The sequence below is a fragment of the Ornithodoros turicata genome, chromosome 3, assembly GCF_037126465.1.
Source record: "Ornithodoros turicata isolate Travis chromosome 3, ASM3712646v1, whole genome shotgun sequence".
In the NCBI taxonomy this organism is placed as follows: Eukaryota; Metazoa; Arthropoda; class Arachnida; order Ixodida; family Argasidae; genus Ornithodoros; species Ornithodoros turicata.
This window is the reverse complement of record NC_088203.1, coordinates 75,864,052-75,876,607: the sequence shown is the minus strand read 5'-3', so window position 1 is coordinate 75,876,607 and position 12,556 is coordinate 75,864,052. Positions and strand designations below refer to the sequence as shown.

General features: G+C 43.9%; 1 protein-coding gene across 2 annotated transcripts in view; it reads right to left on the bottom strand.

Annotated features, from left to right (window-relative positions):
* Window positions 1-9,926, bottom strand: part of LOC135387359 (retina and anterior neural fold homeobox protein 2-like) — a 31,897-nt gene extending 21,971 nt beyond the window's left edge. For both annotated transcript variants that reach the window (XM_064616587.1, XM_064616588.1), the window contains exon 1: window positions 9,716-9,926. In XM_064616587.1, coding sequence (XP_064472657.1) covers window positions 9,716-9,920 — 205 coding nt within the window. In that variant the 5' untranslated portion in view covers window positions 9,921-9,926. The remainder of the gene's footprint in view (window positions 1-9,715) is intronic.
* Window positions 9,927-12,556: the final 2,630 nt, after the last annotated feature.

Here is a 12,556-nt window from a genome sequence, read left to right as displayed (position 1 = left end):
CCCATTTTTGTACCCTATATACCCTGAAATGTACTCCCAAGTACTGCAAATAGTCCCTACACTTCAAATCCGTCGATGGTCTGCCTCTGAAACCCGCCACTTCATTGCAGACGCTATTCGATGCAACACCTTTCTTCGAGCCATCGACTCCGCGATGCAACTTTACCCCACAAAACACCTTACCAGGGCCGAGGAAACCCTCCTTCATCGCCTCCGCCTTAACTTCGCCTACACTCCGTCACTCCTGCACAAGATGGGCAGACGCGGCAACTCAAACTGCGATGCCTGCGGCGCCATCGCTGACGTAGCCCACCTCCTGCTAACGTGCCCGACGTTCTCGGCGCCCCGTGCCGCCCGAAGCCTCCAAGCCTTGGGCCACCACCCCCTCTCGCTCGCTACACTCCTCGTGCCTGTCCCGCGCCCTGGGCAACGGGATGTTACCAAGGCACTCTTCGAGTACCTCAAGGCCACCGAAATGATGACCACCCTCTGAAGCACAGGTGGCAAGCCTCACCGCCCACAGCACATCGTTGCCATCGCGGCTTCTCCCGTACCTGTTTTTTTTAAGGAGTAGCAAGCCGGCACTTGCCTGGCTGACATCTCCTTTTGTGTGAATAAACATCCCCCCCTACACTACCGCTCATTTAGTCCCACAGCGACTAAATTGCTGTGGCAATGCAGCTACTCCCCAAAAGGAGTAATATAACTCCATTTTTCCCTTTGACTGTAGAAGCCCTTGCAATGATCAATCAGTGGTAGCCTACTTGGTGTGAATAGTTATTACGAGTTATTTTTTTCGCAGCCCCCGCTTAGATGAAGCTTTTTGACCAACGGAAGCCACAACTTGTTCTCTACTTTTTGCGTCTTACTAGTAAGCTAGACCTAGTCAGAAGGAAAGAGCTAGTCAGAAGGAAAAGAATGTCCGCTGAGCTAGAAGTAGGCATCCACACTCTTCTCCACAGTTCATTTCTAAGAGTGCAGTGCCGAAATTTGCGTCCGAAATCTGGTTACGGCGTGTATGTGATCTGTTGTTGCGTTTTTTGTGTAATCTCTTGCTGGTAGTTTCCGTGCGCCATGAAAGCGGCAGTAAAAAAGGCAAAAAAAAAAAAAAGGAAACCAACCAATCAAACAAACAAACCGGTATAACAGAAAAAATGAAAAATATGTAAACGCTGTTATATATTTTTCATTACTGTGGAAATCGACTCACCGTGCAAGATATTTCGTTTTCATTCGTAGACAGTTGAATTTAGTTCCCGGGGATGTGGCTGCCGTAGCATCGCTTTCAGGAGCTTTCGTGTTTTTTTTTTGTTTTTGTTTTTCTGTGGTTGTTTTTTTCTGGTTTTGCCGAGCAATCGATTTCCATGCGAAAGTTGCTCATAACGTTCAAAACACGATATTCAAAAGACGATATTGAATGCTGAAGGAAGTATGTACTTTAGATACAGTAGAAATAGTTGGCCATGAAACTAGTTACTGTTTTTACTTTTTCATAGACATTCATAAACATTAGAGATGGTTGGTTCAGAGACATTATTGGCTCGTTGTATAGGTGTTGTATTTCAAAGCCTTCCTCTCTCCTCAGACGCTTTCGACATATGTCGACACTGCTCCCTTAGAAGTCGGCCCAGGACGCACATTCCCTCAGGGCCAGTCAGTCGTGGCGTTGCCCACCTCTGTGAGGCCGACAACGGCAAGCCCTTTCACCATTACCACCACCACCACCACAGCAATCCTCTCGTTCTTTGAAAAAATAATATCGTTGTTGAATAAATTGTTGTCCTTGTTCAGAATGCATTGAAAAGAAGAAAAAGACCATGGAAGTAAATGTGTACCTCGTGTTGAAACTGAACATGCAGCGAAAAGAAACAGACAAATAGGAAGTGATTAGAGTATTGGATAGAAGGTACTTAAAAAGTATTTGAAATACAGTAGAGATAACTTTGATAACAAGATTGGAGTATGGTGCTCAAGATACCAACAAGTCTGGGACACACAGACACGTAAAATATACCAGCTCCTGTGGCATAGTAGTTATAGGATGATCGCTTTCAATTTCTTAAATTCTTTGAAAAATACCCTACTTTGTCAATAAGTTGTTGCCCTTATCTATTGAATGGAAGACGAAAAATAACATGAAAATAAGGATAAGGATAATAAGGGTAACTTGTAATAAGGCCGAACATGTAAATAGAACAGACACAAACGAAAATATATTAGAGTATCGAGTAGAAAATATGGAAAAAGTATTTGAAATAAAGCAGAAATACCTATTAACGATGTAACGATACCTACTACGATACATACCTATAACGATTTCTGAGTAGGACACTAAAATACTAGCAAAATTATTCAAGAGAAGGTATTTTGAGTTCGGTACTAATGATACGTACGTGTTTGAGAACAGGACAATTTTCCTGTATTCTACGTTTGTGTATAGCCCTATTGTCTTCACCCCAAACTCGAGGATATGCTGGTTCCGTTTTATCATATCTTAAAGCAATCTTCAACTCCTTTATCTCTGTTGCACACTGGTGTCACGTACATCAGGGAGCGGTACACACTAAAAACAGAGTTTCACCGCATAGCACGCTGTGCGCCAACCATTGCCGCGAATGATAGGGTTATCGCTTCTGATTCGAGGAGAGAGGGAGGAGTACGCCTTTTTGTGGCAATTTGGATATATGGTAATTGCCACAAAAAGGCGTATGCCTCCCTCTGTCCTCGAATCAAAAGCGATAACCGTATCGTTCGCAGCTGTTATTGGCGCACTACGTGCTATGCGGTGAAGTCCTGTCTTTAGACTGTTTAGACGACTTTCAAATCTCGCGGCCTCGTGCGCTTTCTTCAAGAAAGGGGCCTAGCGGAAAGACCACTCTAGTGCACCTCTCACCTACAGTGTGCCTCCGTCCCATCAGTATCGGTCATCCTGCCTCTGCATCACTTTGAAGTCCTCAACTCCCCTCTCCCACTTTTCTTTTTTTCTTTGGCTATAGTCGTGACGATGCACACTTGCCGCCAACAACGGCAAGCTACCTAGACCCCCCCCCCCCCTCTGTTTTTAGAGTGTGTAGCTGATGCTCCACTATTAAAAATGAACTTCACTATGAGATCGTTCTCTCCCTGATTTGTTGAAAACGGAAGGCGTACGCCTTTTCGTGACACTTATGCAGAAATGTTAATGCTCACAAAAAGGCGTACTCCCCGCGCTTTCCACAAATCAAGATTTACAGGTATTACTCTGTCTGTACAATGGTTGGCCTTCAGCGTGCTATGTGGTGAAGTCAGTTTTTAAGAGTGTACGTGGTTGTAAAACAGGAACCAGATGTGAACATGCCGGTCGCTTTTCTTGCTTATCTCATGATCCACAGCTCTCTGGAAGATGAAACCTTACGGCTTCTGCACGTATAACATACAGACGAATACCTCGCTAATGCCAAAATCAGTCAATGACCTTTTAAATGCAAAGTATGTGCGTCCATAAAATAATGTAAACTGCAGATTATACTACAAGATGGCTATCGATTGGCATACATTCTTAAAAATGATCTTCACCGCATAGCACGCTCCTAGCCAACCATCATCTCGAATGATATCGTTATCTGCCCTGATTTGTTGAAAACGGGAGGCGTACGCCTTTTTTGCGACACGTATGCTGTTCATAATTGTCATAAAAAAGGCGTATGCCTCCCGTTTTCAACAAATCAGTACAAATGGTAGCGGCGCATCAGACGAGTAATTTAGGTGGTGATTACGAATCAAGAATGACGCAGTAAACCCGCAGTTAGAATCATACTGAAATACATGAGTCGCCAGTAGTATCTTTTTGTATACTGATCATTGCAATCCCGTCAAAAAACGAAGTGGTTATGATACGGTGCTAATGAATGCAGTCGGACCAAAAAGATGGTCCAGCTTGTTTCCAATAATCGTAAGAATAAAAAGAAAAAAAAAAGATAACATAATTAGTGTGCAGATTTTGAGAAATAAGTTTGAAATGTGTTCTTTTACACACACAGTTTTGACCAAAGAAATGCTTTCCAAGGAGTAATCATTCATGTTTGTCACTGGGCGACGTCACATTTCCATTTGCAGGCGTGTGCAATATTATCTTCTTGGTCGAAACAATTCGACCTCAGCAGGCACGGACGTAACGCGTCCTAATCGTCCTGCAGCCCTTTTCGAGACCATTCAGTACGTGTCCAACAGAACACCATTTTCGTTACGAGTGAACCTGTACTATTGATCAGGCCGCTTAAACATTAGACGTCGTCCATAACACTGCTATCGCTACTGCTACTAAGTGGGACCTGCTGCTCTACGTTCATGGGTATAATTTGCTGCTTGCAAATAAGCGAGGTGTCATACCAAAGTGAAAACGCAGTAATGTCCAATTGGTGTGTGATACACCCAAACATATACTGCACCGGCGTTAACACCGATAAATGACACGATGAAAGACGAGATGCTAGTTATGCATCAGTAAAGAAATGTCCCGAAGTTTCTACGGTCAAGCGCTGTAACCATTAGTTGACCATGAACCAAGTAGCGCTCTCGAACTCTGAACACTTACTGTAACTTATTTGTCTATATAGACCAAACGCAAACAAGACCGGTTGTCGTTCGTGGACAGCACACTGGATGTGGACGTGCTCGTCCGTGTCCCTGTACGCGAGTGTGCCGCATGGGACAATTTGTGGTGTTACTTTTCCTATAGTCGTCTAAATCCGGTTCATAATGGTGTAAAGAGTAAAGGTATTCGTGGCCTGTTCACACCATAAGTGATAACTTCCGCAAAGTCGCAGGGTTGCAGGACATGCTTCTTTGCATTACCGTGCAGTGAGTTTGATAGCTTTCCCTGGAAAGAAGGATGCTGCATTGTGATCATGTCGAATTGACACGCACAAAGTTAGTAGTCTATCCCGCAGTCTTTTTTTATATTCCGTGTTAGCGCCGCGAAGCAACTATGGCTATGAGCGGTGTACAGATGTGAGCAGCTGGAGAGAGGACAGCAGGGAGGAGCGGGGGAAGAGGGGGGTTAGTATGCATCCTGGGCCGACTTTAGGGGGAATTGTGTCGACATTTGTCTGGAAATACTTCGCAAACCCCAGGGAACACCGACAGCACACAGACGGTGGTAGGATTCGAACCCTCCACCTCCCAGTCTTCAGCACGACCTTGGCTACAACCAACGAGCAGGACGCCTTAACCCGCTCGGCCATTCCGCTGGTTCCCGCAGTCTTCGACAGAGCTGATCCTAAGCTCAAAATATACGTTCTTCGTGGGGTGTGCAGTTGAAAAGCGCGCGTAATCTTTCACTCGTACATTTACTTTCTATAATTTGTTTCTGATTCGAAAGACTCACAATATGCCGTACAAACGTAACTGGCGCAAAACAAAGCATGTTTGTGAGCTATAACACGGTAATGATACGGTTACTTCTGATTTGAACAAGACGACGTCAACTTCAACGACGTCTTCTCCTTTCATTCATTTCATTTCCTTTTTTCCTGGGAGTAGCAGAATTCGTCAGGTGAGGAATTGAATATCTCCGTTTTTTTTTTCTATAGCCAAACTCTAACTCAAACTCAAACGTCAACTGGAAACTAACTTTTTTCAACATGCTACTTTAAAACGCATGAAATGAAGAAAAAGTAATGAGGGACTGAATTTAATTATATCAGCGCGACAGTATAATCAGCCGCCAGTTAAATTGGAGCAGTCTTGCACTGTCGTAACCCATACACTCCGGCGAAGAAATCAGCTTGAAACACAAGAAAAAAAAAAAAGCTATACCAATATTGATTTGGGGGGGGGGGGATATGTTTATTCATACAAAAGGAGATGATTTGGGAATATCATCAGTTCATGAGGCTTTGCTTTTGTTTGTTTGTTTTGACGTGACGTTTTAATATTCGAAAAGAAAGGTTCGTGCAACAATTTTAAATTATTTCTTACGCCATACCGCGATGACTTTAAATACGCGCGCGGGACAAAACAACAAAAGCAAAATTCGGCTACGTCGGATCTGTACGCGCAGTCAATTTATCATGAAGCGGAAACTGCGAAACAGAGTAAAAAGGAACTCGCTTCGACAATTATATCTCGTAAAGAAAAAATAAAGTTCAATAGGGCGTCATCTGTGAATGTGGAAGGGGCTATATACAGGGTGTCCCAGAAAACGTGTTATTGAATTATAATTAAAAAACTACGTCGCCTAGAATCATGCGGTCAACAGCATTTGTTCTTATTAGGTTTTTGCCACCTCCTAATGTGAATGTCATGTACTCCAAGTTTAATTATGTAAATATTTGCGAACTGAACTCGGAAATTTGCCAAGTAAAGGTCACTCTTTTACCCCACCAATATAAAGAGCGTGCCAAATTCACTCAAATCCACGATAATTCACAGTGATATTCACGAGCTATCCCACCGGAAAAAATAGCCGAATATCATGATTTTCGGGGCACCGGACCATAGCGCGCGATGACGTTTTGAGCGCAATCGCTCTCAGTGTGACGAAAGGAGGTTCCGAAGCCAGCCCACAGAGTGATAGTAGAAAAAGTAACTGTTCCTAAAATTGGGAGAGGGAAAGCATTATCCCAGCGAAAAGTCGAACGTGATAAGCCGTGCCTGTTTTATCTCTTTCTGCGACGTCGGGGAGGGCTGGGTTTCCAACCTCCTTTCGTCGGACTGACAAAGATTGCGCGGAAAAATTCATCGTGCGCTATTCTGTGCGACCTTCGTAGAGCATGATGTTCGGCTATTTTTTCCGTTGGGATAGCTCCTGAATATCCCTGCCAATTATCATTAATTTCACTAAATTAGACACGCTCTTCACATTGGTGGGGTAAAAAAGTGACCTTTACTAGGCAAATTTCCGACTTAAGCTCGCAAAAATTTACATAATTAAACTTACGTTACAGGACATTCACATAAGGAGGTGGCAAAAACCCAGTAAGAACAAATACCATTGACGACATGACTCTAGGTGGTGTAGTTTTTTTATTATAATTCAATGACACGTTTTCTGGGACACCCTGTATATGCTAATGTACAAGTAACATGAAATTAAACTTAATTAAGTAAATACGTACAACTAAGAATGCAATAAAATACAATACATACTAAATACAATAAAATAAGGTACTAAATACAGATAAGAAACGTTAACCTCACAGCTATAGATATAGGTTGCTGGAGTAAGAAGCTTACCGGTCAGTCAAGAGCAACAAGGGAACTTCAAATAAATGAAGAACGAAATACCCAATAAAACACCTATAATATATTTAATTGCGAACTCCGCACCAAAGCTTGAGATCAAATATTTTACTTGCTTTCTATTGGTGCTTCGTTCCGCTTCATGTACTTCACCTCATCGTTGAAACACCCCATCTCATCGTCAGCATCTATTATTGTTGTTACTGTTTTATGTATTTCAAGCTATAGATATAATTGAAAGTGACAATTTCGGTTGACCCTTTCCTAGCTCAATTACACCACAATTGATTGTCTGCTTCCCATTTTCTTTCACAAATTTTTCGATGTGCGTCGTTATTGGCCATCGAAGAATATTTGAACATTTGATTTCTATAGTGCTGGTGGTGGTGGTGATGATGATGAAAGGGCTCGCCGTTGTCGGCCTCACCTAGGTGGGCAACGTCACGACTGACGCCTTAAGGGAATGTGCGTCCTGGGCCGACTTCTAAGGGAACTGTGCCGACATATATCTGAAAGCGTCTGAGGAAAACCCAGGAAAAAAACCAGACAGCACAGCCGACATCGGGATTCGAACCCAGGTACCTTCCGATTTTCTAAAGTGCTCTGTGGCGTACCACTTGCCTGCAGACAAATCATGCACGAGTACGTAAGTCCATTGTCGCGACACCAGGCAGTATGCTGAAATATTAGGCTGGCAAACAGTGATCCGTAACCTAAGCTTCAACAAAATTGTCACGTACTCCTGCTTTGACAGAAGAAACAATAACTATATAATTTATTTATTATGTTCTCGTCATCCCGCTTCCTCAAGCGGTAAACATCATGTCGTTTCTTTTTTTTTTGTCATTCTTACGTGCTTTTAATGATGAAGAACGGTCGGTACGTATTTGAACCAGTATAGTAATCTCGCAAACGTGCGCAGTCAAGAAAAATGTCACGTTCTTTTGGGCGTTGAATGACTCTGTTGAATGAGTGTTAAATGACTCTGGGCTACAACAGTGTCGCGGTGAAGTGAGATCACTCTGGATTCGCGCATGGGTGGATGCGATGCAGGAATACATTTTTATTTTATCTCTAGTTCAGTATCGGATGATGAGAGCAGGACGGGTTGCAAGATATGTTTTATCCCCTAAAGTGTGACAGCGAAAAATACATATCAGGATCGATCTTGCGCGAGAGCTGAAGATGACGATGATAATTGTGATGATGAGGATGATGTATGTTTCTGGTTCACTATGTATCCCGCTGTCTGCCTATACTTTACCGTTGAAACACTTCCATTTAGGACGTTATATTGATGTAAGAGATTTTAAAATATTTTGCCTAAACCTTAGTTAGCTGTGATCCGGATGTGCGAATGGGAGTGCAGAGTCAGATTTATCATTACTATTAATTTGGTGTAATACGACAGCGGCATTAGAGTCTCGTATGCAACTGGTTTTAATTGCATAATTGAATTGAATTGTTGAGCAGCCTTCATTGGTGAATTGGTACACATGACCCCATCACTATGAATATAAGGGATAAGATTGCACGTAACCAACCAAGTGTGAATGAGGGAAACCTGACCTTCATGTGCATCGGATTTTGTTTAGCACTGTGCTTAACACTTTTTGAATCTCAGTTTACTATGCACCGTGTAGATTCGCACGCGCACAAGTTCATTTCTGCAGACGGAATGTTGTTTGTTGGAATGTGTTATTTTACAGTGCTTTCGAGTGACGATCACAGTAAATCTGTGTGGTGGCATGGTCGTATGCCTCGTTTTGTTTTTTATTTTTTGTTGTAGGTCGCTGACTGGACATACTCAGGGGCCGGGTTCATGCTCGGTTGTAATTTAGATATAGTCTAAATGCTGATTCACGTTACTGCGTTTACGGCTGCACGTTCAGCGTCTTACGTGTACCTTCGTTCCATCCGCAGGGATGTTCCATTGCAATGATTCGCTGTCAGCGGACGCAACGCGTAAGCGCAACCGTAAACGCAGCTGTGCCTTTATCCTTTCCCCGTTATCATTTGCGGTTTCACATTTCAACATCGGTATTTTCAGTGTTCCGAAACGCCGGATATTTTACCTCAGTAGGTCATTGCATTACCATTCCGAGGGAATTTTCTCACTGTCAACGTTACAGACGTGTTACTGAGCTATGTAACTGGCGATCCTAGACAATCGCCATCCCGAATCACGTCGTTCTCTCCGCTGATTCGTTAAAAACGAGGGGCGTACGCCGTTTTGTAACAATTATCATATCGCTTTCAATTAGCAATTATCATCGTGCTTTACAAAAATCAGGTGTGATAAGCGGTATCCTTCTGTGCAATGGTTGGCCTTCAGCGTGCTACGTGGTGAAGTTCTGTTTTAACAGTGATCACTTTCGCCTCTGGTCTTCCGAGACAGAATTCGTCGAAAGATCGAACTATGGCAATCGTCGAAAATGCAGACGGCAGCGGCGATAACTCGAATTGGCACCTAACTGTATCAAAAGTAACTCACCATTACTTCCTGTTTCAGAACCGCTCTCACTGCCACTGTTGACCGGCGACGCGCTTCGACACTCGGTCGGTGGTTTGCACGAGCCCAGGCCCAAAATGGCGTCAATGGAATAGGCATGGCCTGCGGGCCTGCCCGCAGCACGGCCCGTTGTCGGCGTGGCCGTGGTCGTCTCCTTTGCGGGCGACATAGGCCTCGTGTGCGGCATGCGCTTGCCGAGAACCTCAACACAGACAAAACTATCTTTTTTCAAAAGCGCGTTCGCTCTTCGGGGGAACGGGGTGAGCGCGCGCGCTCCCATACTCTTCCCCATCACCGTCCCGTATTGATCCTATTGGCGGTCTCTTTCCGCCAGTCAGGCGCAGAGGATCATCCGCCAACGGGGAGGCGAGGAATTGGTGTCGTCACTAGTTTGTGCGAAGAAGAAAAAGGAGGAGGCGGAGTGATGGGTCATTTTTATGTGCGTGTTTGTTTGGTCGTTTCGCAGTTCTTCCGTTGCTTCTCCTGTTTGGGGCTGTCGCACGTGGAGCTTGTTTGTTTGCTGTTTCACTTTCTTGTTTGTGTGCTTGTTGGCGCGAATAAGAGAGTTTGTTCCGAGTCGTTTTATTCATTGGGTCATTATTGCGATCATTATTCGGTAATTATCGTTATAACAAACATTGATGCGCTCTAAAGGTCAGAGGTGGTGGTGGTGATGGTGATGGTGAAAGGGCTTGCCGTTGTCGGCCTCTAAAGGTCAGAACTTCACGGGATAACACGCTCGGAACGAACCATCATTCTGAACGTTATCGTTCTCTTTGTAGGTTTGTTGAAAATAGGAGGCGTACCTCCTTTTGTGGCAACTTGGTACGTTAATTGCCACAAAAACGCGTACGCCTCGCTGTCTCACTAAATCAGAAGCGATAAATGTACCGTTCGGCGCAGAGCGTGTGATGCTGAGAAGACTTATTCTTAAGTTTAAATCTACTCCAAGTACATTACCGATTTCCCCAGCTTATTTTTACATTTGTAATTCGTAATAACACATCTATTGCACGAAAAATTATCAGAGATAACCCATGTTGTCTCGTTACTGCATGGTGAAGTGTATTTTGACTGTGTTTTGAAACATTAGTCTAAAATTGTATTTTTCCTCATAAATGGATGTAATTGGATATCAAGACGGAGATATCCCAATTACTACTCTCGACGAAAATTAATGGCAGCAGTCGTTCTCGCCCACAGCTTCCTTCCACTTATCCGGTCTAAAAGGCCACACAAATCGTACCTCGTTGCACTCTTAAAACATAACTTGCCCGCATAACACGCTCCTCTTGCCAACCGCAGACCCCAGTAACATCGTTCTCTCCTCTGCAGGTTTGTTGAAAACCGGAGGCGTGCGCCTTTTTGTGATATTTGTGCAATTGTCGCAAAAAGGTGTGCGCCCCTCGCCTTGCATAAATGAGGATTGATAACGGTATCCTTCAACGGTTCAACGGTTGTCCATTAGCGTGTTATGCGGTGAAGTTACCTTTTTATAGGACTACACTTTCACCATCAGCACAGCCACGATCTTTTTATAGCGTTGAAACCTCGGTCCTTCTCAAGGCCCTTCTTAAACTTTCCAGTTGACACCTCTTTTAAAGGGGCACTAAAGTGCAAAAGTTTCTCCCCGCGGAATGAAAGATGGCGTTACCTTGACACCAACACAAAAGGAACGGGATTCATCGGTTGCGTTGCTCGTGATTTATGATCGATATTTAAAAAATGCAACTGCGCGCTTTCTCCTCTCCCTCTCCTTCCCGAGGAAGCCGAGAGTGCGGAGCGGACTGTCATTAGTCTCTCCAAACGATTTGACCAATCATCGCGGGAGATACTTTGAGGAGGCCAATCCGAGGCCTCTCTGCATCGTCGCACTTCTTGAGAACCAGAGCGAGAACGAAAGCGTTAATTGTGATTTCTTTCGCACATAAATTACGAACGAGGCAACCGATGAATCCTGTTCCTTTAGTGTTATTGTCAAGGTAACGCCATCTTTCATTCCGCGGGGAGAAACTTTCGCACTTTAGTGCCCCTCTAAGAGTTAGCTAATTACTTTTGTCAGATTAATTAATTAGGCACAATGGAAAAAAAAAGCTAGTGTTCGATGCACGGCTCCTAATAAAACATTCAGTTTTCTTTCATTCGGGAGGAGCGCTCCGTCTTGTTTTTCTCTTATCCAAATACCTATTTTAAAGGGGCACTAAAGTGCGAAGTTTTCTCCTCGTGGAATAAAAGATGCTGTTACCGTGACATCAACACTAAAGGAACGGAATTCATCCGTTTCGTCCTTCGCGGTTTATGAACGAAGGAACCTGCAATTTACGCTTCCCTTCTTCCTCTCTTCCTCAAGAAGCCCGACAATGAGGAGATGGCTATCGGATTGGTCTCCTCAAACGATCACCCGCGAAGATTGGACAAATCGCTTGTGGAGACCAGTGAGGGTGCGCTCCACATTGTCGGCCTTCTTGAGAAGGTCAGGCAGAATGAAAGCGTACGCTGCAGGTTCATTCGCCCAAAAAACCAACGAACAACGCAACTGATGAATTTCGTTCGTTTTGTATTGCTCTCAAGGTAACGGCAACTTTCGTGCCGCGAGGAGAAATTTTCACACTTTAGTTCCCCTTCAAATCTGCGTGGAAGAGGAGACATCACCCTGTATATGCAGCATCCCGCCTTGGAATTTGTGAAACGGTATGCGAATACACTGTCATTTCTCTAAAAATAAATGCACTTTGCCACCAATCGCTTCCACTTCTTTCGACCGCATGATTTTTTTTTCTCACCTATAATTTACGTCTTTCCGTTGAATTTACATCTACAGAT